General features: G+C 30.7%; 2 protein-coding genes across 17 annotated transcripts in view; one reads left to right on the top strand and one right to left on the bottom strand.

Annotated features, from left to right (window-relative positions):
- Positions 1-27,170, bottom strand: part of LOC145263147 (putative monocarboxylate transporter 5) — a 643,731-nt gene that overhangs the window by 101,990 nt on the left and 514,571 nt on the right. The gene's annotated exons all lie outside the window — the stretch shown is intronic.
- LOC145263145 (uncharacterized) lies at positions 381-22,662 on the top strand. Of its 2 annotated transcripts, XM_080120120.1 has the most exons (5): positions 381-480; positions 5,736-5,860; positions 7,403-7,474; positions 12,841-12,979; positions 21,069-22,662. In XM_080120120.1, exons 3-5 carry the CDS (start codon positions 7,412-7,414, stop codon positions 22,412-22,414), a joined length of 1,548 nt encoding a protein of 515 aa, XP_079976246.1. In that variant the 5' UTR covers positions 381-480; positions 5,736-5,860; positions 7,403-7,411; the 3' UTR covers positions 22,415-22,662. The 2 variants fall into 2 exon arrangements, with proteins under 2 accessions (XP_079976246.1, XP_079976245.1); XM_080120119.1 differs by lacking the exon at positions 5,736-5,860 and having other exon boundaries at positions 387-480.

Here is a 27,170-nt window from a genome sequence, read left to right as displayed (position 1 = left end):
ACAATTAGAACATGCTTGTTTTATTTTTTTGTCAAGTAAATTCAACTGAATTGAATTTGCTAGGAATTTTGAAGTTACTTTCTATTCGGCTATTTAATTCATTTTTTTCTTAGCTATTAACAAAAAGTTAAAATGGCTGACTTTTTATTTTTACAAAGAAAACAAAATGCATTGTAATGGATTTGATTCTGTCATTTTAAAATAAAGTCGTTTTTATTTTATTTTATTTCAATCAATAATAAATTAATAGTGAATAGTAAAATAATTATGTGCAAATCACGTAGAGGCGAAAAAAAGAAACGAAAACAAAACAAAAAAAAAAACACATACATTCGAATTATCTAATAATTTTAAAAATTATAAAAAAATCTTTTAAATTTGAAATGGTAGAAATAATCAAGGGGAGATAATCGCATAACGCGCGAAATTTAGATTTTCACACCATCATCACCGGTCGCTTGTGGGTCGACTTTCTTCAAGGTTTGTAACATATTTCTCAAATATTTTATTATTTAAAATGACAATATTTAAACAGAACACGGACGGTGCTGAACATTATTATATAGAAACCTATTTTTAACATAGGGAGAGGCGAAAGGCGTTGTAACTATTCTGTATTTTCATCTAACAATTAAATAAAACAAAAGCTACCGTAAAAAAACTGAATTTTACTTGAAAATGGTATTTAAAAGTACGGTGCGTATTATGTAAAAGTATGAAAATGGCTTTTGAAGAAATTAAATGAAGTTTCGATACTAGTGCACTTATTGGTCCGTGATGAAATAATAATGTGATTATTTAGAAAGCCATTCTTAACATGGGGAGGGTGTTTTGTACCTATTATGTACCTTACAATTTAATAAAAACGCATATAAAACTTTAATTGAACTTGAAAATACTTAAAAAAAAAAAAAGTGCAAAGTTTATCGGAAAGAGCATAAAATTTTACATTGACCCTGAAAAAAACGTAACAATTGAACGAATAGGAAAATTTTGATAGATTTTTAAAGTTTAAAAATTGAAAAATATTCATCTCATAAAAATCAATTGATTTCATTACGTAACAAAATGGCTTCCCAGAACGTACGCACGCACTTTGTAAACAATGTTTTTTAAACAATGAAAAATAATATTTCTATTATTTTTTAAACAACTTAAATAGTTTATTTTGGAAGCATATTCTATAAAGAAAATAAATAACCCACTTTAGAAAGAGAAATTACGAGTTTTCTATATTTTAATCGCAGTTTTCTGTTAGGGGTGTCAAAAATTCCCCCAAATTTCTGATACTGCTAGTGCAGTAGTGAGTACCAAAGTTTCATTTGATCGTTGATTTCGTGTTCATTCATTTTTCTTAGACAATTTAAAAAAAAAAATAGCTTTTTTAAAAGCAACAATTATTCGATTTTTAGTTTTAAAATTGGTAAAACCGCAATTTAATGGCCTGAAGGGTTATTGTATAAAAATGTGGTCCGAAAAACCAGCCTTGTTTTGAGTTTGGGGAAAGGTGGGTCTGTTACCGATGTCGAGGGAAAACCTAACCCCTTTGAATAAACGCGCGTAAAAAGTAAAAAGATATCGGTTTTGTATTACTGTACACGTAGATCGAAAAAGTTGTCAAAAAACAAATATATAACAAGTAAATGCTATCAAAGGCGAGATAAGTTACTTTTCTATCTAACTAGATACTTTTTTAGTATTTTTATTTAATGTAACATGTTTATTCAGCTCGAAAAACATACATATAAAAACACATTATCAAACCTAAAAGTTGAAATAAAACCAGAAAAAATTTCATTTTTATTATTTTTTCATATTTTTTTTATTAGACTAAATGTACGACATTCGAGGCCGCCGCATTGCTTTTAAAATTTGGCCTTTTTTAAGGTTTGACAGATTGGTCTTTTTATGGTCAAATTTGGCATTGTTATGTTCTTAAAATGTTCTGCCAAAATATAGTTCATAAATTTCAAAGATAATTAGTAAAATCATACTGAATTAAATTTTGTTTGTACAAAAATAAAAAAATTACTTTAATTAGCCCCAAAAGCGAGAGATTCTAACTTTGCTTAAGCAAACGTAAACAAAGCCGTCTACATGTGGATTAGAAGCCCAACATGACAGAAAGTCAAAAGGCTATCTGAAAATGACGTTGGGTAGTTATAGGGAGGTAGGAGTGCTAATTTTCTTTCTTTTTAAAAAAAAATTTTTTTTTTAGTCGTGCATCCATACATTCCTATCATAAACGTTTGTATAATGTTTACCATTTTTTAATTTAATTATTTGGTAAATGTTACCTGATGCTACAACAGAACACCGACCACTCTAATTTGTTTTTTGTTGGCAACGAATCTGATAATCAAACCCGTCGTAAATTTACCGTTTGCATGTATGAACTCCTGGATCCTGGAACTATTTTGTGCCATTTTACCGCCTTCAGTAGTGTTTTCTTACATGATGCATGCACGTAGTGAAGTGACTTATCACATGGAGGAATCTTTTTGTGGACATTTGAAATAATATAGTTTTAAAAAATGTGGTTCGTTTTTGTTTTTTTTACATAGTTTTTAATGCTTTTTAATTGATCTAAAAGAGTTTTCACAAGTTTAGAAAAGCATATTTTTATGTTTTCTATTCATTTTTTGGGGGAGGGGGTATTCAATTATAGAACTTGTGTAGTTTAACAGGTGCTTCTGTAGGTGTGTCAGAAATTTTGTGAAAAATATTGAATAATTCCACCCCATCTTTCCAAAAAAAAAAATAGGGCTTGAATTACATTTTTTGAGGAGTTATAACTCCTCAAAAAATGTAATTCAAGCCCTATTTTTTTTTCAATTAAAGGAGCAAGGACCAAGGTTTCATTAAAAACAAAAACATGTTTTTTTTAAAAAAATGGTTTTAAACTTCGGACTTTACAGGTAAATTTCTAAAAAACACTACTTTTTTTTTGTTTTAAATTTGAATATATTATTTATTGATCTTTTATCTTCAATTTGTGATATATAAAACTTTGGTGAGTAAATTAATTATTTACTTTTTAATAGACACTTGAAAATGGGGGGGGGCATGAATTAAAAAAAACCTTTGTCTAAAATATTATATTCGGTTTATTGGAAAGAGCATAAAATTTCACATTGACCCTGAAAATATTGTAAAAATTGAATGAATAGAAAAAATTTGATAGATTTTTAAAGTTTAAAAAGTGAAAAATACTGAGCTCGTAAAATTCAATTAATTTCATTACTGTTTTAAAAAAAACAAAAAAAAATTTCTATTAATTTTAAAACAACTTTAATAGTTTATTTTGGAAGTATAGAGAAAAAAATAACCCACTTTTAAAGGAGAAATTACGAATTTTTTATATTTTATTCGCAGTTTCATGTTAGGGGTGTCCGTTTTTCAATAAGTAAGGCGCCGACATTTACCAAGTAGAATACTGTTCAATATTTCACAAAAATTCTGTTTTCATTGAGGGGTGGGGGTGGTGGTGGCCAGGTTTGATTATCAAATTCGTTGTCAGCAGCCTTAAGAAACAAATTAGCGTGGTCGGTGTTCTGTTGTAGCGTAAGGTAACATTAATGTCTACTAAAGATTCTTCCGTGATGTGATAAATCACTTCACTATAAGAAAACACTACTGAAGGCAGTGAAATGGCACAAAATAATCCCAGGGTCCAGGGGTTCATACCATGTAAACGGCAAATTTGCGACGGGTTTGATTATCAGATTCGTTGTCAGTGACCACGAGTACCCCTAAAAAAACAAATTTGAGTGGTCGGTCTTTTGCTGTAGCGTAAGGTAACATTTACCTTTCTTTTTTTTATTACTGAAAAGCATAACTTTAGTAAAAGTGATTTTTGTTTAAACAAAATAATACATTTGCACTAAGATTCAAATAAAAATAATGTTTTCGGACAAAGATAGGGAACCTAGTTTTGAAAACCGATTTATCATAATTTTTTTGTAGGTTTCCGACTTCTTTTTGATTGTATTTGAAAGATTAAGGACTAAACTTAATTTCTAAAAGGAAAAAAATATTTGTACACGTGAAAAAATAAGTTATGAAAAATGTTTTCACGGCGAGCTACACAAATTCAGCTAAATTTTGAAGTTAAATAAATTAATTGTAAAAATCCTTTAAAAGATAAATATTAGTTTTCTGGGTCTAATTTCAAAGATAATTAGTGAAGTCCTAAGATATTGAATTGAATAAAAAAACAAGCACCTTGTTTGTACAAAACATACAACATTAATTAGCCCCAAAGCCGAGTGATTTTGCCATTTGCAAAACGCAACAAACTAAAATTTTGCATACACAGAATATACGAAGGCCCAAAATTTGAGGCAGTCAAAAGACTTTGAACATGACGTCATGTAATTAAAAGGGAGGAAGGTGTGTGATATTTTTCTTTTTTTTTTTTCCAGACGTGCATTCATACATTCCTATTCTGAACGTTTGTATAAATTTTTCCAGTTTTTAATTTAATTATTTTTCTATGTTGCTGTTTTTAAATTAATTTTTTAAAAAATTATTGTTCAATATTATACAAAACATATGTTACGCCGAAAGTTTCACATTCTTGCGAGCAAGGAAATTATTAAAATCTTGCATATAAAAATTATGCGAAACCTGTAATTTAAAAAAAGTGGAAATATTTTTTTGCAATTATAATTTTTTTTTTTTTGTGAAAATATTAAATAACCAATGCTTAATTGGTAAATGGTAATATCGGTAGTTTGAGAAATTAATTTTTCTGTGAGTTATATTGAATTCATTAATACGGACTTTAGGGGCTTTTTTCGTAATGTCCCTGTAAAAATTATTTTATTTTATTTTTATTGTTACAAATTACGATGCTTTATTTATATACAAAAAGCAAAAATAAATTCTTGCATCTTTTATTTACTACTGAAAACCATAACTTTAATAAAGGTAGTTTTTGTTTAAACAAAATAATACATTTCCACTAAGATTTAAATAAAAAATAATTCATTCATTATATTCCGCGATCATTATTTGATAAATACCGACAATTTCATTAAAATTGGGTAATGGGGGAGGGTTGTACTTTCACTTAACAATTTAAAAAAAAAAAAAAAAAAAAAAGTCAATGTCAAGATTCTTTACAATGACGATTTTTATAAGTTTTCGGGGATGTTCAAAACGAATATAACATTTAAAAGTGGCGCAGAGAAATAGTTTTCATGATATAAGGAAATTACTTTTTCAAAAAGTCTGGATCACTTTTGTATATAAATTTAATGTAAAATGAGCAGCCAGTTTCTTCTTTTTAAAATTTATTAACATGATTTAGACATAAAATAATGTATTGCTTTAAGTGAAAAATAGAAAATGAAATGAATGAATCGATCATTTACGACTATTTAGGTGATGTCAAAATGGTGTAATATGACAAGGGGTCCCTTTTTGTTATACAAGGGTTAGAGGCTATGTTTACTACCTAAACTGCATATCTGCCAATTACTCTTCTACCTACCTGGATAAATTTCTTTTGTGTTTTAACTTATTTTAAAGAATTGATTTATTTTGAAAAAAAAAAGTATTGTCAAGTTTGAGTTAGAACAAAAAAGAACCCCCCAGCAATTTAGCTTTTTGGACTCTCAATATTGGATCGAAAATTAAACAAATTAATGATAGAAACCCATCCAATAAATCTCATCAATCATGCAAAAATGTAATGTTCTACCAGTGTATTTTCATTTTCGATTTTTCAGCGATTAGTGAGGGTCTACATGGCAATAACAAAACAGACTCTTTTTTTGTTCTAACTTCAACAGACTTGACACAACTTTGGTTTCAAAGTAAATAAACACTTTAAAATAAGTTAAAGCATATACAGGTAAGTAGAAGAGTCACTTATCTTGCCTTTAGTAACATTTATTTATTGCATATGTTTTTGTTTTGTTGGCTCTTGTGAAAAATGCCTGAACTTGTTTTTATAATTGGCTTTATTTTATTTATTTTTAAATAGTTATATTTTAAACTTTATTTTATTTTGTAAATAGTGTAATAGTTTTTCTTTCTAAATAGAAATGTAAAAAAATTAAAATATTTAATTTCTAGTATTCAAAAAAAGGACTCAACCAATATATTTTTATTTGATTGCATTTTGTGTATGGCCAACAGTAAATAGCTATGAAAGTATTTTGTATTTTTAGATTTCAACAATACATTGCCCACTGGCATTTTTGGCATTTTTGTTTCTTGCCAACCATTTTATTGTTTGCCATTTCAAGAACTAACTTTCTTAACAAAATATTTAAAAAAAAAAATGTCTCTTCACAAATTTTCTGTTTAACAAATTACCTACATGTTCAAACTAATGAAATTAAGAATTCTGCCAAACTCTAGAAGACCAAAAATAATGAGGGACTGTTTTCTGATAAACACTGCTTGTCAGTTTCTGGATCAGTACCAGATTTTTATCTAAACATGTTAAGGGAAACTTTAATTTACAATTTGTACAAGAATGGTATTGATAACTTTCTAATTTTCATAAACAGTTTTCAAGAGAATCGGGTGAAATGTCTGTTTTTATTGAATGTAATTCAACATGTAACCCATTTAACATGTAGTGCACGCCAGAAAAGAAGTCAACTCAACCCCAACAGGGTGAATGCGTTGCAATCCTAACAATCTTATGTTTAGAAACTTTTATTGATAATTTGTATTATTTGAATTATTCTGACTTCAGAAGTTACATTGACCAAAACGTGATAACAACAACAACCAAGATGAGAATAGAAGTTTGAATAGTATGAAGTACATATATTGTTTGGCGTGATGTTCTCATTTTTATCAGTAAAGACATGTGGCGTAAAGTCCTTATCCCTGAGTGGCTTCCGGGCCTTGATAAGTGGTGATCACTGTGTAAAAAAAAAAAAAAAGTCACAGTTTTTTGAGGTTGAAAGATTGAAATCCTCAGTGTGAAGGATACTAAGAATACAATTACAAATTACTTAAGATATCAACTCTGTAATGGTTTCTCAAGTGTATCTTGTCAGACTTGAGATTCGTTCTGTCAGTCTGGGTAACCTGCATGAAATTTCAAACAGAACCCTGTATTTAATCCATGAGAAACTTGCTCTCTTTCCGTCAGCCATGACCGGGTAGGGTACTTGAATAATTTGTAATTGTATTCTTAGTATCGTCTGCACTGAGGATTGAAAATGTTATGAGAATAACAGCCAAGATGAAAGCAGTAGTCCCAATAATAGAAATTATCAATCCTCATCTAAAAAATCCTGAAGTAAAAGTCCAATCTTTTTCTAAATCATTAAAAGTGATGCGTGCATTATTCTACAGTTTTGATTGAAAACTAAAAGTTTGTGTTTAAAAAAAAATATCTTTATAATAATAAATATTTGCTTTTATGAAACAGATTGCAGAAATGAAAAGGCGTTCAAATGAAGAAAATTGTGAAGGATGGTTGTCTACGAGAAACAAGAAAAAAGTGAGGAATTTTTTTATTTTCATTTTTTTTTTTTTTTCAAATAGATTTGATTTTTAAAACCTTGAATACACATTCATTATTCAATCATTTTATTAAAAACTATATTCTTGTTTTTGTTTGCTCAATCGCCATATCTTCTGTACCAGATGCCAGACATTCACCTGCTATCTTGTATATTCCAGCCAAGAGATCTTTTTAATATTCTAACCGTCCCTTTAAGTGCAATTGTTTGTATCTTTCTTGCACTTGGTTCATCAGGTATATTTGTCAGATAGTTTTTGAAATTCGTTTTTATGAGTCTGATTACTCTTATAATTACTGGAATGATGGAGATTTTCTGAAAAATTAAAGACTTGTATTTTGTTACTTTTTCTTCTCATCTCTGTTTAACCCAGCATCGTTAGGTACACTAACTTCTACTAAGGTTGCTTCTTTCTTCTTCTTGTCTCATATCATTTTGTCAAGTTTAATAGCTTTGTTTTCTAGGTATGCAGCTGTAGGAATTGTATAATCATAGTGGACGGTGTATGACTTATTTCCAACTGTTCTTTCTGGTAAACATGTTCCCAGCACTTGTTGCTGCATTCGATATTCAACTTCTTACAAATCGTCCAATGGAGATATTTACACTCCATTGTGTCGCATTGTATAGTAACTATGCCTCCCGCTTTCCCCAGCATAACCTTGATATGCTTGATGAGTAATATGAGTCTTAAAGGTAAGTTTAGACCTGATGACCTCAGAGAAAGATTAAATATGGACAGTATGTGTAGATGCGTGCAGCACAAGATATTTAGTTTGGTCATTATTAGATGGTATAGCTTTCCATTTTGAAAAGAATAAAGGAAAAGTTGTCTCCCTTGCTTCAGAGACATTTTTGGATTGTAACCCGCCGACATATGTACATGGACATGACGCACACTGATCATAAATAATTACGTCTTTATTATAAAGTAATTTAGTAAAAGAGAAACCTGGCCTTCGGGTCAAGATCAAAGTGTAGTATCTGTTCTTCAGATCTACACTTCAATTTCTTGTTCTGTTAGTGGAGGGGAAATCCTTTACGACTGAGGCAATTTTTATTTTTGTTCCTTTTCTCCACATTAAAAAACGACCCTGGTGTCTAACTCTGTCCCGTGGGGAGGCATTGTAAATGGGAACAGTCTACTTGATGATGGCTTCCAGTTTGGGATTAAAAAACGGTGTTTATCAAGAAACTGTTACCCATTACTTTTTAGATAGGGGAAATTAATAATTTGTTCTCATTAGTTTTTTTATTAGCAGATAAAAAAAATCAAATTGATTTTTATAATTAGGAATTTTTATTTTTTTTATTACAAATAATCAAATCAAACAATTTTTTTTATAAAAATATATTTTTTTTGTTTGTTTGAAAATACTTCTAAAATATTTTTACACAATTGATTTTATTTTAATTTCGCCAAAATTGATCCAAAATTATGAAGGGACCGTTTTCTTGATAAACACTGCTTGTTAGTTTTCTGTTTGAAAACTAGAAGCCGTTCTCAAATAGACTTTTTCTTTTTTAACAGTAATAATTTAAAAATATATAAAGAATGATATTTATCGAGTTGTACATAAGCATTTTTATCAGTTTATTTCAGTCATGTTGAAAGAATGGATGAGGGTGATAGATCGGTAGATTAAAATTAAATTATAAAAATAAGAGACATCTAAGAGGATAATTTGTTTATAGAAACATGACTTTTTTTTATGGAAATCACTGCAGACAAGTCATGAAGCCACTTGGTGTAAGGAGCTGACAAGAATGAAAGCTGATTATTGCAAGGACAGATGTCTATTGATCTTGGTCTTTCAAGACCAAAGCTATAGATAAAAGGAAAACATTCAGCAGAAAGAGAATTCCACAAAACTGCAGTTCCTGGAAAGAAGTTACTTGAATATAAAGCTGTATTCCAATCAAGTATAAAAACAGTGAATTGATCGAGACCACTAGACCAACGAGTCAAATGAGCTGGAACAAAGGAAGCAGGGAATAGATCGCATAATTCTGAAGAACTCCTGCCATAATTGTATTTATAAAAAAGACTGAGACTAGCAGTATCACATCTGAAAGAGAGGTTGCAAAGAAGAAAGATGGGGAGGTCAGTTAAATTAGATACATTTCTGCACCTTATCAAAAACTCCTCAACTAGGATGGATTCATAAATATGACAACAGTACTTCTAAGATGGCCAGCTAGTAGATTTGTAGCTTCAAGCATAAGAAAGTGTTTAAAATGAATAGAGACTTTACAAGAAGCATATGAACTCCAAGAAAGATTTGATAAAAAAGAAAGATCAAAAAGTTTTGGTCAATATTTTTTTTTCCTCCTCAATAACAAGCTATCTGTCAGAATATCTGGAAGAAAAGGAACATGTCTACGATTAAAAGACACAAACAAGTCTTAACAGGCTTAAATGAAACAAGTCTTTTTGTGCTCCAATCAACAACTGAACCCAAATCAACTTTTAGATAAGCTGCGTATTTCAATTGATCCGATGACAATGGATGAGAAGCAAGACCAAAATAAAGCATAGTGTTATCAACATCGATATGTGAATTTCCTGAATGATATTCTCTGGAAGATCATTAATGTTGACAAAAAACACTGTTGGACCTAGAATCAAGCCCTGAGGAATCCCAGCATTGATAGGAAAAGAGAATGAAGAGACACCATCCAAAGTTACTTGCAAGCTTCGATCAGAATGAAAGATCTAATGTCAAAACCTGTCAATACTATAACCCAGAAGTTTGTGTAGAAGACTTGATCAAAACTAAAATAAAATTATAATAAAAAAAAAATAATCATCACTGTTATACAAGTTGGCATGTGTTTAATGGCTTTTAGAAATTGACTTCCAAAATAATTTATCTCTGACCAGGCCTTTGTTTATACCTCTTTCTCTGAAATCTGCACTTATAGCTTTTTCTCATGTTTTTCTTTGCCTTCACTTGCTAATTGACCCTACTACCTCAACTGTTCTACATCTACTAACCTAAGCACTCTCACCCATTCTTTCAATATGACCAAACCAACAAAGTTTCCTCTTTTGCATACATCTGTCCTGGTTTAATTTTCCTCTGGTCATCAGATTGAAACTTATTTTTAAGGATCACATTACTCATTTTTATTATATTTAATATTAAATCCTGTCTTGTCAGTAGGAGAGATGCAGACAGTGATCAACAATTCTAACCAATTTTACTTGTGAAAATTAGTTCCCTTATATAAAATGTAAACCCCCATATTTGTTAATCTTGCCATATTCAGAGAAAGGAAAGGTGGTCAAGTGACATGGACTGGAAGCCTGGCTGTTCCAGGTTCAAATCCAATTCGTTTGACAAAAATCACTTTTACTTAGGATAGGTACAGACCTCCACCAAATCAACTAAAATAACAATCACAAAAGATGAAAGAGAAAACGAATTATCAAAAACAAGAACTAGAAGTCTATTAATTGAAGAATTTAATTAAAAAATCAAACATGTGTAGTGTGAACTAAAGTTGCATCTTTTCCAAAAATGTAATTCAATAAATAGTTTATTAAATATTTTATTTTGAATCTTTTTAAAGTTATTTTAGAGTTTCAACATAGATCATCATATTCCAAATGCTGTTCATTTTTACTTTCTTACTAGCCTGGGTGCCTGACGTTGTTGAGTGTTTGGAGGTGTGTGTTGAGCAAAAAGAAAAAAAAATTAGTAGGCTTGAACCCGTACCATGAAGGAGCAAAAGAACGTAAAAAAAAGTGGTATCTTTGCTGTTGCATCCATCACCTAACCAGAAGTGGCCAAAGTTAAAATTAAGGCTAGTCAATTGAAAAGAGGGGATGACTTTTGAAAATATTGGGGAAAAAAGCGACCCCTCCCTTTAGAAAAGCGCCCAGTTGAGAATGAAAGAATTAATGTTTTTAGCTAGTTTTTCAATATTTGTCGTCCGAAGGGTTGAGCTTCAAGACGATACCAATCTCGTGAAAATCCGTCGCCTCTGTTGAGAGTCTTAGGCAGACATATAAACGTACATACATACATACATTTAAACAGACAGGTGAGATTTATATGATAGATGTACTGATTTCATAAAAAATATAGTTTTTTTACCAGTGTTATGGAGTCGGATGGTAAAAGTCCGACTCTGACTCCTAGAATTCCTAGGATGCTAACTCTGACTTATTTGATATCTTCAACTTTTGACTCCCAACTCTTTGACCCCTATGTGGAAATCTATTCTGCAGACCCATATACCAGCCTCCCACACCTATTTGGCTAGCATTTTATAAATACTTTTATGTTTATTATTTTTTGCATTTGAAATTCACTTTTATGATAAATATACTCACATAAACACTCAACCAGCTTTATAGAATGAGTTAAGGTAATAAAGGGATACAAAATTTACAATTAATTTTTATTATGCTATCAGTTCAAAAGGGAATACAATATTTAGGGATAGGGTAACCTCTTTAGGCCATGGCATTTCAAAGTCAAATGCTTCTCATCAGAAGAGGGAAGTAAAGACACAAAAGAAATTTTTTAAAAGATAATATTGCCTTTATGAAAAGACGATCAAAAGAAAAACAGGAAAAAGCTATAAAGAGCTATAGTAGAATGGGTTGCTGCTTATTGATTTTTTTTTTTTTTTTTTTTTTTTTTTTTTTTAGATTGTAATTCCGGATCGATCCCAGACTAATCCGATTACCAAATTCTATTTGATTCAGGAACTGGATAACTTTCAGATTACAATCCGATCGTCATCCGATGTAATCCACAGCCAAAACAAAAACAGCTGTCCAGACAGGATTTGCAGTGATCCGATGGACTGAAATATCTTGATGAAGTAGAAGCATTGCAGTACAATACAAAATATGAGATATCTCCAAAAATAAAAGCAAAACAATACAAAAACTGCTAAATTGTGCAACTGGTAAAACCAAACAGGAAAACTATTTAAAAAAAAAAAAAAAAAAAAAAAAAAAACTTTATTGAACTTAAGGAGTCGGAGTCTGATAAAAAAATTCTGACTCCGACTACTCTTAGAAACCTGACTACAACTCCAACTGAAACCTCTGACTCTGCAACTCTCTTTCTTACTAAAAAAAATTGTTTTTCCAATTGAAATTTATATAAAATTCAAAGCTCGGGTATAATCAAAACTCAACTGCAACTTTGTATTTTATGTCAAATTTTTCTGGATAAAGTTTCACATAATCACCACTTTAATATTAATACAAAATATTTTCATTTTTTTTTGGGGGGGGGGGTTTACTTTAATTTATTAATATAACACTTGTTTAAATACTTTACCCACTTTTGTTTTATTTATTTTATTTCTTCATCTTCAGGTTTGCCCTTCCGTTTCAAGCAAACATCCAATTGCTTATAAACATGCCACTTATTCATTTGTGTCAACACCAAAATTAACGCAAAATATGGCGCCTCTCAATCAACACCAGACAAGCATTCTTAAATTTGTCCAAAAAGGTAAATAAATTTTTTTTAAATATTTAAATTAATTATATAATACGATTAAGACCAATTTTATTGTTTGATTAATTAAAAAATTTTGATGAAACAGCCATAGTCCAATTTACCTTTTTGTTTCTTGTTGGAGTATGGAGTTATTTCCTTTGACAAATTTAACAAGCCAAATGATTTTGTTTAAAAAAAAAAAAAAAAAATTTTATTTTTCATTAATTTCTTTTACAAATGTACAAACTATCCCCTATTCAGTTCATATACTTTTACGCTTCCAGACTCTTCTCTGATTCCCCTAGTTTCTTCTCTTAAATAACTGATTGCGTGAATTGATGTCGGTTTGCTGACTGAATCATTTGACAGTTTAATTCAACCCATTTTGTTACCCACAATTCTTTTAGAACAGTATTTTAATCTTTTGTTCATATTTTTTTTTTTCAACTTATTAACATTTCTGCTATTTCTTAATATATTTTTTTCTTTTCTTTTGACCTTAAATTATTATTATTTTCCAAATGCTGTAATACAGACAAATTCTAATTTGTGTGCCGTGCCTCATAATGTTACACTCATATAGATATTCAAATTTTCCATTTCAAATTTTACTGGATTTCGTTTTCACTTTTGGTAAATTATTATTATTATTATTTGTTTTTTTTTTTTGTTTTTTTTGTATTTACTTTTCTGAAATTTAATTTTTTTTCTATTTTCAATGTAAAGAAAAATAAACAAAACAAACTTATTGCTCTGATCTTTTCAAACTGGTTTTCATTTGAAAATATAATCATGCTTTGTTGTTTTTTTTATTTAAAAAAAAAGAGCAATTTTTTGCCTTTTACACATAGTTCCCAAGTTTATATTACATCTTATTTGCTGTAGTTTCTTGAAAAACCTATCTAACATGTTTCTTATAAAATCGACTACTTTCAGTATTTTTGTTTTTATTAATTAAAAAAAATTAGTGCATAAACAATAAAATTTTACTGAAACTCAAATAAAATATGGAAGTACAAAATAAAATTACAGGAAAACTTATGGACATATTTATCAGTGAAAAATATTAGTATACACCCAAAATTACAGAATATTATAAAGTAGAATTTTAATAAAAAAATAAAATTAATTTATTATTCAAAATCAATGAACTCCAGATGACAATATATATAAAAGCCAAGTACATCCAAGGATGGAGTACTGTTGCCACATCTTGAGTTCAAAATAGACTTCATAGCTTAGTGGGGGATGCCCTTTTCTCTTCCCTGCAACCTCTTTTACACAGAAGAGATGCTGCAAGCCTGTCTCTGCTTTATCGTTATTTCCATAGCAAGTGCTTGTCTGAGCTCCAATCTATGATCCTCCCCTTGCCAAACTTTCACGAAAAACACTCCTCTAGCTGAAACCACTGTCAATAATTTTTTCCACTCTTTATCTGTGCCTAACCCAAGACGTAGATTCCATAAGCAAAGCTTCTTTCTTAGAATTGCACACCTATGGAACTCTCTCGTTTTCCAGCTGACTAAATTTGGTTATCTTCAAGTCGAATGTAAACAAATTCTTGATGAACCTTAAGTAATCCAATTTACCAAATTTCTACTACTAACGATTACTACGATATTATCCTATTGACTACTGTACACTCAATAAACCTTATCCCTGAGTAGCCTCTGGGCCTTGATAAGTGGTGACCCCTATGTAAAAAAAAAAAAAAAAAAATGACAAGATTGTATGATGTGTTCATGAAATTATCCCTTAAGTCATGCTGACTTTATACAAATGTCATCCTGATTTCATGGACTCTAAATAGTAAATTAATTTTATTTTTTATTAAAATTTTGCTCACATTTTCACTGATAATTAAGTATATTTATAAGTTTTCCTGCTATTTTATTTTGAACTACCATGTTTCACTTATCTCAATAGAAATAAGTATCCCCAATTTTTTTTTTAATGTAAATTTATTGTTCTTAACCATTTTCATGTCTGTTACAATATTTTTGCACTATAACTATAGACTTTGAACTTTTACTAATTAACCATCGTATCAAGCATGAAAAATCATCCCTAGATCGCCACACCAAAACGGGACTGTGGAAAGACACTTTTTGAAATAGCAAGATGTCTACTTATTGAATGAAAACTCCCCAAAAGCTTCTGGACATACGCACTTATGGCGGCTGCCTATATACGCAACAGGTGATTTAACAAAACACTCTCTAAAATCCCATACAAAGCTTTCTGTGGTAGAAAACTAAATTTAAGTCGAATGCATGTATTTGGTTCAACTTGCTTCGCATATATAGACAAAAAGAGTAAATTAAATATTAAAACCGATAGAGGTATATTTGTTGGATACGATAAAAACAGTCCAGCCAATTTAGTATTTTTTCCAGAGAAAAATAAAATAAAAAGAATCAGATGTGTAAAATTCACAGACACATTTAATTTTAAAGACAAGACCCCGTTCTATGAAGAGGATGAATTTATATTTCCTCAAATTATTAAAACAAATGAAGACAAAGAAAATGACGGGGACAAGAGTATTCATCATAATGATGATTATGATGTTAAAGTTGAAAGATACCCCAAAAGAAATAGAAGATGGCCCGATTTTTTTTTTTGTGGTCAACAATATGAAAGATTATCAAATCGACTATTGCTATTCCATGGAAAATGCTTTAATGAAGCAATTAATTCAGAACATTGTGATGAATGGAAAATAGCCATGAAAAAAGAAATAGATGCTTTGACCGAAAATAATACCTATATGATAGTACCTCGCCTAAAAGATAAACATGTTACTTCTACAAGATGGGTCTTTACAAAAAAGACTACAGCATCAGGCATTGAACAGTACAAAGCTAGATTTGTTGCTAAAGAATACTCTCAGATTTACGGTATAGAATATTTTTCTACGTTTTCACTGACCACAAACCTAACGACAACCAGAATTTTACTGCAAATCGCATTGAAATATAACCTAAACATACATCAAATGGATGTAAAAAATGCTTATTTGAATGCCCCAATAGACTGTGAAATTTATATTACCCCTCCAGAGGGATTTATGGTGAAAGATAAAAATAGCGTGTGGCGACTTAACAAGTCATTATACGGTCTAAAGCAGAGTTCTAAGTGTTGGAATGCAGTATTTCACGATTGTATGATTGAGCAGCAATTTGAGCAATGCCCAGCGGACCCCTGTTTATATACCTAACACAAAGACGATAAGCTACTGATTTTGGTTTTATGGGTTGATGATATTTTAATCGCATCAAATTGTGACATAATGTTGACAGATGTTAAGAGAAAATTAAGATTCAAAATGACTGATCTTAGCCAAACATCCTGGTTTTTGGGGATAGAATTTATTCAAGGTGAAGGACTTATTACGATGAATCAATCAAGATACATTGACAAGATACTATTAAAATTTGGAATGGGAGAGTGCAAGAAATGCTCTACACCAGTCGAAAATGATATTAATAAAAATATACACACAGAATCTGAAATAATAGAGGATAAATTATACCGAGAAATCATAGGAAGTCTTGTATATTTAATGACTGCGATGAGACCTAATATATGCTATACAGTAACAAAACTCACAAAAATTATCAAGACCGACAATGAAGGATTTAAACAGAGCTAAACAAGTCCTTCGTTATTTAAAAGGAACTGGGGAACAGAAGTTAGTATTTAGAAAATCAAAAAGTCTCCTAAAATTAGAAGGATTTTTAGATTCAGACTGGGGAAACGATGAAGATCGAAAAAGTATATCTGGATATTATTTCAGATTATCAGAAAATGGGCCTATTATTTCATGGAAATCTAAGAAGCAACAGATTGTATCTTTCTCTATGTGTGCAGCAGAATTTATCGCGATCACACACGCCCCCAGGAAGCACTCTACCTTAAAAATACCCTAAAGACTATTTTAGAGCCAGAATTAACTAAAAGCCCCATGATAATTGTGATAATCAAGCCAGTATAGTCTTAGCACAGAACACGATAATCAACCAAAGATCTAAGCATATAGATATAAAATACCATTTCATAAAAAACGAGGTGAAAAAGGAATCCATTATTTTGAATTGCATATCCTCAGAACAAAATATCGTTGATGTATTCACAAAACCCGCAACAAGAATAAAGTTAAAGCGTTATAATTCAAAACTTGTTGGAGGATTCGACTTTGAATAATTTTTCACGGGCCTGTATGTATATAAACTTCTATATATTGAAGAAAAAAAAAGTCCTGGGCAAGACGTTAAACTGCATCCATTTTGTTTGTATTAACACTTTAACCTACTAATGCATAACTAATACTTTTACTGAAATTTAAAAAAAAAACATTAAAAAGTCACTTTTTTGCAAACATTTTCTTTGTAAATTTCCTTTTGACAAATACTTTTTGCATGCTTATTTTAAGGCGCACATAAATTACAATTGACTTATTTTTTATGCACATTAGTTTTCTTTCTTATTTACTAAAAAGTGTTTTGTTTTTTTTTTGCATTATTTTAATTAACAAATAAAAGAAAAAAACTCTTTTTAAACGGGTACATATTGCATGTATATTTATATGTATATTAATTTAGATGTGTATGCAATTTTTAATTAAGAGTGGATGGAGTAAGTTTAGGGAACTTCTGCCATTACAAACCAACAGAGCACTGCCTCTATTGATATAAGAGACAAGTCTATCAAGCATGTGTAATGATGAAAGTGAAACCTGGCTGATGAGGCTTGAGGATATGTGTTGCATGACGAGGAATGATATGCATATGATTTAAATATATGATGTACATATGATATGAAGGATGTGTAATGAATCTTAAAGACAAATTTAGATCTGACAGTATAGGGAGATGCGTGCGGAACAAGTGACGTTGATTTGAAAAGATTGGATGAAAGTTCTTGGGTTAGTACATGTAGAACAGTTGAGTTGGTAGAAAAACTTGGGAGTGATGAGGGTAGATTTGAGAGAAAGAGTGATAAAAATAAGTAAAATTATTTTTTAATTTTTAAATTTACATTTTAAAAGCTATCCAACATATTGGCAAATTAGCAATACACATGTAAAAATTTAAATGGCTTAAAATATTTCAATATTGGTATATATAGAAAGAGCTGGATAAGCTAAAAAAGAATCTTTAAATTTTTAAAATCCAAGGAAGTTATGACTTTTTTATGCCCTGCGCGTTTGGATATTTTCCCCTCTTTAAGGCCATATGCGTTTTGTCACATTTTTTGCACTACTTTTTCAGTAAAAATGCTATATCTTTGTTAAAACACAAGACTAAGCAATGAAATTTGCCATATAAGTGTATTTTTGTGCAAGGAATCAGAATATGCTACTAAAAATCTCCAGAAATGAATGGTTTCCAAATAATTTGCAGTAAATGCACATAAATATGCTGCGATTGCTTAAAAATGCCATGTATTCATTAAAAGAAAAGAAGTTACTAAACTCAAAGTTTAGTTGTAATGCATTTTATGTGCCAAAAACTGAAATCGAAATCTAGGATTGGTTAAAAATGAATATATTGCAATATTTCTTTGGTATTATTGTAGATTAATACCTTCTGCTACCCCTCCTCATCAGACCACCTCTCTAAAATATGTGATTCTACCTTTATAGACAATTGCATGTGAACAACTTGAAAAACTTTAATAAAAGATAAACAAAAATTATTTTAGAATTTAATGTAAAATGATTTTCCATTTTGAATTATTCAAGCGTTTTAGGGCAGTTACCCCCCCTCCTTTTCCTATGATAGATAAGTCCTGGGTGTTTTTTGTTTGTTTGTTTTCTAAAAGGTGATTATGCGTGGTTTTAAGAGGGTCTTTGTGCAATTATGAGAAGGTGGGGAGGTTGCCACTCTGACTTGGGGTTAATGATAGGGCTAAGGAAAACAATGTGTGAACATCTTGAAGACTTGATAGAAACAAAACAAAAACAATTTTAGAATTTAGAGTGGGTGTTGGTTTCACATAAATGTAAAATAATTCACTGTTTCAAGACGATCCTAGCGTTTTAGGGCAGTTGACCAATTTATTTTTTTATGGGAGATTAATCATGTGCACTTTCTTTAAACGTTTTTTATGCATTTTTTTTTTTTTTTTTTTTTTTTTACACTTATATGAGCTCACAGAGGAAGTTTGTTTAGTGGGGAGCTCTGCCACTTGTACTTAGCGTTAGTGTTAAGGCTAAAGGTTTTAGGAGGAGGCTTGCCACTCATACCTAGAATTAGACATAGAATTATGCGAGTTTTTTTATTTTATTTATTTATTTATTTTTTTAAGCGAGTGTTTGATACCCATTGTGAAACTTTACAAGAATTATGACAAACAGACAAAAATAAATGTTATTTAAAAAAGTGACGTCCCTCTAACAGAAAAATATCAAGTGTTTAAATTCTATTTAAATATAAAAAAAGAAACAAGTTTTTGCTAAAGCTGAGAAATTGTTAAATATTTTGAATTAATGTTATTTTGATGTTTATTTACATTTCATGTCTTTTTCTACCGTTTTTATTTTTTAACTGAGCACCTCCTACAAATATTTAAATATTGATTGTATTTTTATTTTATTATTTTTTTAATAATCGGGTAGATTAGTTTCCATTCGATAATAATTCACTGAAAACATTTTTTAAGGGACGAAAATTAGAAGTGTGTGTACCGTTCGTACACATGAACCAAAACAATCATATTTCACATCTTCGCTTGTTCAAATATTTTAAAATTTACTACTACCCAATTTTTAAAAATATTTGTATGGTTGATAACAAAATAGCTAAACATGTAAGAAATTATTTTTATAACCAGATTTTCAATTAAAAAAAAAAATCTATTTGGGATAAAAATAAACAACAAAAACAAATGTCTGTTTACGCCATGTTATCGCTGCTGCTGCTGCTGCTACTATCACTAATACTACAGAAGTCTTGATTCAAATTCATAACGATTTTTTCGGATATCATGTTTTTAAATTGCTACGTACCACTAGAGAAAACACTGTTCAATCATCTTTTTAACGAATAAACATAATAAAAAGATTGTTTTATTTAATAGTGAGTGTCCGAAGAAAATTTTTTTTCAAAATTTTCAATACTCATCATTTTGAAATCTTTTTTTTAACACAACAAAAAGACGAGTGGTCAAATAAATTTCGGACACTCGAAATTATTAAAAATGACATCTCTTTTGGCTAATTTCCAAATTTCATGAAAAAATTCTTTACAGAAACACGGTACAAATGTTTAGAAATCAGGGGGGTCCTTACAAAATCTTACTGAAAATGCTGTTTTATGATGTTCACATTTTTATCACTTTATTTGCTTAAAACTCTAAAAATATATAATGTATGTTATTATTTACTAATTCATTTGAAAGTATATTCATTTCTGAACAAAACGGTATTTTGAAAACTTAAAGTGCTTTGGTTTTTAAAATATGACTATTTTAGCAAAAACCCCTTGAAATCTGTGATTATCCAAAGCGTTTTAACGGCTATGTGTATTGCTAGGCAAATAAATCCGATGTTAAACCAAATATGACGATGTAAGAATGGGTAGGATTATTTGGGTTAGTCGGTGAAGAAGAGTTGATGTTGAAGGGAAGGTTGGCAGGAGAAGGCCAAGGGAAACATGAGAGGGAGTGATAAGGACAAATTTGCAAGAAAGAGGCATAAATAAATACTTGACAGAGGTAAGTTAGTTTGAAAGTCAATAGTAAAAAGCCGTCCAACATGAGTCGGCATGTAAAACGTTAAACTGATGATGATTTATTTGTTATTATCTTGGATGTGATTCTCATAATGTTTCGGCTGATGTAACCTCCGATCTTTTTTAGGTGTATTTTGTTGAACTTGGGAATCAATATGGAATTTCAATCAGAACTCTTATTTAATCCATGTAGATTCTGTTTGGAAAGAAAGGAAAGTTTTTTTTTTTTTTGTTTTTTTCAGTGGTGGTAAGAAGATGAATTCTTGCTTTGAATGTTTTACAGAGTGGAACAAAAAAATTTGAACTCCTGATGATTTCTGTTTTAAATGCTAAACATTTTTTCATATATTTTTTTTTATTTTCAGGTGAACAAAAGTTTGGAGTCGGAAAAAACCTAGATGTAGAAAAGAAAATACGACCAGACATAGAGACAATAAACCCTGATTTTTATGGTACGTCTTTGAAAAACATGGCCAACATAAAAACGAATGCAGATGAATTCAAACAAGTTGTAAGTTGTGAACGGCCAACAAATAATGTCAATTTTCCAAATGAATGTTCTTCGGAATATGGAGGAAATTTAGAAAAATTAAAAAGAAAACATTTTGATCATTCTGAAAAGAAGTTTTCAAAAGAAAATTTCTTTTCTGAAAAAGACTCCATTTCTGTTGAAACGTTAAAAGAAATGAACACAGAAAACATTTCTCACGATTTGGTTCGGAACTCTATTTTATTCGATACAACCAACTTGTCTGTCCTGAATACTTTTTCTGCTGCGGAAGTAAAAAATTTTAAAGGGAAGAATAACCGCATTCTTAATGATAAATTTGAATTGTCAGAGAATTCTTTACCTCATAATCACTCGCCAAAAAATGCTTCCACGCCAACAAAAAATATAAGATTGGCTAACCAAAATCCGCCAAATGTAACAGGCTTGAAAACATCTATTGATTGCTACGGTACATTGATCGATTGTCAGAAACATATGTTGGCTGATTGTCAAAAAGAAACCCATACATCAAAAGATGATGTAGGAATTTTCGTACCGAATTCTGATAAGTCACCAAATAGAAAGACATTGATTGAGAGGCAGCAAGCTTCACAAACCACGGACGGAAAAATGTTGCCAAAAAATAAATTTGATTATAAATCCGATAATTATGAAGTAAAAGAATGCGTTTTTGATTTAAATCCCCAAGAAGGAAACATATCTTGCAGTACCTTCGGTGAAAATAACTTATTTGAAGAAAAAAGTGTTGGAGATTCACTTACTGATTTCTCGAAATTTCCATCTACTTTTCCAATTAACTCTAGAAGTTCCAAAGAAATTCTTCCAAATAAAGTATTTAATGATTCTGAGTCGCACGAAAGCACTGATTTTGCTCCCATCAGTGATGCTTGTAAAGTGCAAGATGAAAAGTTAAATAATAGCAACCACATCCAATCATTAAACTGTGACGAGAAACAATGGACACATCATTTCAATCCGACCGGATATGATTTTGAAACGGCATCAACATTTGACCGCAACACGTGTCAATTTGATGAATATTTTGAAAGTTCCGAGTGCCAACAAGACAATTCCGATGAAACTTTCACTTTGGAACTTGGAAATCCAGACTTCACTCTCCGGACACAAAGAAATGTTAATGAATCTTTGGATTTGATTCCAGAAACGGAAGATTTCACATTCAATTCGGATTCCATATGAACGAGAGCAAAATAAGAATAGCATAAGAAAAAAAAAAAAAAAAAAATACAAGATCACGTGAAATATTTATTAAACACCATCTTCATTTAAATGGACAAATTCTTTGCAAACAGAAATTCATAAAACATTGTCAGGATATAATATAAAATAATCTTATCATTTTTTGGTCAATTGTGATATTTATAAAAAAAACTTTATACACAAACTTTGTTATTAATTTGGATAATAAAGTTTTTTTTATTTTTTTATATTGTTTTTTATTTTTATATTGTTTGTTTTTAATATTGTTTTTTATTTTTTGATGTTTTTTTAATATTGTTTCCTTAAAAAATTTTTTAATGTTTTTTTCGAAACTTGTTCTAAGGGTGATATTATTTTTTTTTTCTTATGGAGATTACAGTAAAAAAAACTTTATACACAAACTTTGTTATTAACTTGGATAATAAAGTTTTTTTATTTTTTTATAGTTTTTTATTTTTATATTGTTTGTTTTTAATATTGTTTTTTTTATTTTTTGATGTTTTTTAATATTGTTTCCTTAAAAAAATTTTAATGTTTTTTTCGAAACTTGTTCTAAGGGTGATATTACTTTTTTTTTCTTATGGAGATTACAGTCTTAGCTATCTACTTAGTTGAATGACAGTCTGAGATCTTCACTTGACCAAACTGAAACACCCAAGTTCTATTACACTTAGGCCCGGAGAAGTACATTAATTCAATTGCCTCATAGTTCTCTCGAAAACCATTAGGCCCATTTCAAATGTTCAACTCCAACTCCTACACTTGCTCCTACTTCTCTGGGGTCTCTTCATATCTGACTAACTTGGGCCTTTGTTCAGCCACCCAGAGGAGCTGTTCACTGAAAATAATATCTAGCCGGTCTCTGGACATTGTTTCTCTCACAAAGCTGATTCCAGTATCCTATACCTCTATAAGGCAACCATTCGCCCATGTATGGAGTACTGCTGTCACATCTGGGCTGGTGCATCTGCTTCTTGTCTCTCGCTCCTGGACAGGGTTCAAAAGAGTCGCCAACCTGATAGGTCCTGAACTGTCATCTAGGCTTCAGCCTCTGTCCCATCGACGAGATGTTGCATCCCTCTGCCTGTTCTACAAATACTTCAATGGTGAATGCTCTGACGAACTGCAAACACTTGTACCTCCCCAACGTAACTACCCCCGACAAACCCGACAAGCTACTAAGTCTCATCCCTTTACAGTAGAGATCCCTAGGTGCAAGAAAGCCTTTTACTCCAATAGTTTCTTCCCCAGAACTGCGGGTCTTTGGAACTCCCTTCCGGGATTCTGCTTTCCCAACTGCAACGATATGCAGAAGTTCAAGTGTAATTTCAACAAACATCTTTCTACTCATCTCCCTTCATAATGACCCCGCTAATTAAGTCCCTAATAGTAGCCCCTGATTCAAAGTGGCACTGTGCCTTGTTTGGGGTGAAAATTGAATAAAAAAAAAAAAAAAAAAAAACTCTTCTCACTCAATGAAGGTCTTGCTTACTTCAAACAAAAAGAATATTTCTGGGGTGGTCTGACTCTGGCAAAAGATATTTTCAGTTCTCTGAAATCTATCTCCCCTCTTTCTTTAGCCAAGCATATGACAACTGCACATTCGCCATTAATGTGCACAGAACATTTACCTTTTCCTCATTGCACCACATACTTTCAGTCACGAGAGAATAAACAAGATCTTGGCCTTCAAATGGTTGCCATGACAATTTTTTCATCAGTATAAATTTCAACCAAAGATCTTTAAAATAGGATTCAGAAAACGGTTCTTGCTGCACACTATTTGTTTCAGACCTCTGCCCATCAACAACTACTTTTATTTATTTAGACCTATCAAAGAGAAAGGATTCGCTGATTGAGAAGGCATTGCCAAGTATTTTATAGCTAACAAGTTGTGAAGGCAACCTTTTGTTGGCTATCAAAGACCTTCGATATGTCAAAAGCTGTCACCCTAACAACAAAGTTTATATTGAGATTCACAGATCCTATGAAATATTACAGTCAGCACATCAGTTGTTAATCTTGTAAGATTAAATCCACATTGGTTGCCACTAAGTATTTTGCTTTTGTTGAGGTGAATGACAACTTCTTGGTTTGGATTCAAGCAATTTACTCATGATGCACAGAAGGTTGATCGGTCTGTACTGAGATGTAGAAGACCAATCGCCAGTGTTTTTTAAATACTGGATAGGCCAAAATTTTCCAAGTTGATAGGAAGTATTTCTCCTTCAACTAATAGCTTTGAATATATTTTGCAAAGTTCCAGTAGCCAATTCTTACGCACAATGTTGTCAGGATCAGTTGTCTTTTTAGCATCAAGGTTCTTGATAAGTTTGATAACATCCTGAACTGATGTTGCTTAGAGTATATGATTTTGATTCTAGCTGATGGCACCCAAGTCATATTTCTTTTTAAAACTGTTGAGATCACTATTATATATTGATCACTATTATATATTGGGTACAATATAATTAATAGAGAATTTGCTATACAATATAATAATCAATAGAGAATTGGCTCTATAATAATAAATACAAAATCTGCATAAATTGAAATATCATATTTAAGCATATTTTATGACCGGGTAATGCTGGATGTCATGCTAGTATAGAAATAACAGTAAAAATAATAGCATTGTTTTATTCTGTTCTATTAGAAAAAATGCAATATTTCTCACCAATGATGCTCAAAATGTCAAAATATTTAAAGAGATAGAAAACTGCATCATGAGGGTTGTGAAATAGATTAGGGGCACGCACACTGAAAAGATATCGCTGGTGATAAGTCTGATGAAGTCCCCTAAGAAAAAGGGAGAACATCTATACTAAATTAGAACAGTTTACATTTATTATTTTTAAATAAATCTCATTCGAAAAAATCATTTTAAAATGATATGTTTGATTATCTATGTTCTTCCTGAAGATTACATGTTCAAATCGTGTCGGAGGAGCCATAGTTTTGATTATGGGTGGTCTTTTATCTGTCCATGATGCGTGGAGAGTAAGAGAGGGAAACGGAAATACTTTTAGAGAGATGTGATACTATAGACTGCCCCACTTACACAAGCAACGTCACTGGGAGAAATTAGCTTGGAAAATGAAAAACAAAATGAAAGCTATGAATCCATTGTTTTTTTTTTTTTTTTTAAATTTTTTTTTTTACACAGTGGTCATCACTTATCAAGGCCTGGAAGCCACTCAAGGATAAGGATTATTGCAAGTACATTACGTTAGTGTGGAGATTTGATGAAGTGTTTACTTAAGGGGGCGGTTCATTAGGAATTTGTTAACGTTGGGCTTGAAGACATCCAAGTTGTAGTCAGGTGGGAAGCAGGCAGACGGAACAGAGTTCCACAGGCGTGCTATACAAAGTGAAACACATGAGCAGTTAGCCAAAGAGAAGCGGTCAAGAAAGACAATTCAGAAGCAAGTATCTAATTTCTGGTAGAAATAAACTTACAAAAAGAAAAACGATTTCTAGGATTTCCAGTAAATATATTTAGAGAACATTAGTTGTTGAGGTAAATCAGTGATGGAACTTGATAGTGAATTGTCACAAATGAAGGACGATGACAAATCTTCACTGAGATAGGTGAAAAGGGTCGAAAAGGGTTGAACAATGGAGTCAAACTTAGCTGAGAATTGGAGGAATTAACTCAGATCTAGTGACATCACACACGCACACGTCGAGTGTATTTGTGTTGTAATTTGTAAACGGCTGTTTTTGCCCCACTCTAATCTCGACACTGGTTTACAAGTACACAAAAACAAAGCAATGCAGACTCACAAGAGAAAACACAAGCTCAATTATGTTATGTACAAGCCAGTTATAACCTGGTTGTGTGAATGATAGTATTGTATCTACCTAAATGCTATGGTCCACATCTTGTATTCTAGTTGATACACAAGAACTTGATATAATTTCGAGGCTTCATTGTCATTTAGATGAAGTCGTTGACTCATATGTTTCTTTTACTTTTTTGTAATCGGCCATCCTCACTGAAGATATCATGACAAATAACTATAAGAAGCAACATCATGCATAACCAGTTGAGGAACTTTATAAACTTTTGTAAGGGCATTATCTCTCACAAAGAATGGAAGAGCTATTATGTTACAGAATTACCTACATTGGCAAATTCTAAAGTAATATAAAAAGAACTAATGTCCGATATTTGTTAAAGCATTTTGTATCTTGAATGGTTAAAATAACTTGAATTCTATTCTGTGCTGAATTCTGACAAGGGAACTGCCATGATAGCACCATAATATTAAATAGTTTTGTTCTAACACAGCCAAGAGAGAGTTAAAGCAAGTGACATTGCTTCAAAAGTTGCATTGGTACTAAACATAGTTCGAAAGAGAATACAAAAAGTTACACACTAACTTCTTGGGTTTTATTTTAACAGACTCATTTTTACTTTCTCCACAAAACTACGTTGGAACCAAGATAAAGAAACACCCTGTCACTAATATCCATGAACCAGATGTGTTTCATTGTTTCACTGTTTTATTTCTAATTCAATTTTATTTTAGTTCCACATGTTTATACTCCTATGAAAAGTTTTTAATGTCAAGCAATCGTATCTCTATTCTTCTTATATACTAAAATATGCTAATAACCATTTTTTTAAATTATATTTTAAAGTATATTTCAGTTGATTTTTTTATCATTGCACTATTTTAAATTTTAATTTATATTTTATGTCTTTTTATTCATTTAAAAATTGATTCTA

Source organism: Euprymna scolopes, chromosome 38, assembly GCF_053919585.1.
Source record: "Euprymna scolopes isolate OS-2025 chromosome 38, ASM5391958v1, whole genome shotgun sequence".
NCBI lineage: Eukaryota > Metazoa > Mollusca > Cephalopoda > Sepiida > Sepiolidae > Euprymna > Euprymna scolopes.
Note: the sequence above shows the minus strand (reverse complement) of the source record. Positions and strands in the feature narration are given on the sequence as shown.

Excerpts from the sequence above, each read along its gene's own strand:
- LOC145263145 (XM_080120120.1), top strand. The coding sequence starts at position 7,412 with ATGAAAAGGCGTTCAAATGAAGAAAATTGTGAAGGATGGTTGTCTACG. Across the intron at positions 7,475-12,840 it reads CTACGAGAAACAAGAAAAAA|GTTTGCCCTTCCGTTTCAAG; the intron begins GTGAGGAATTTT and ends CTTCATCTTCAG. Across the intron at positions 12,980-21,068 it reads TCTTAAATTTGTCCAAAAAG|GTGAACAAAAGTTTGGAGTC; the intron begins GTAAATAAATTT and ends TTTTATTTTCAG.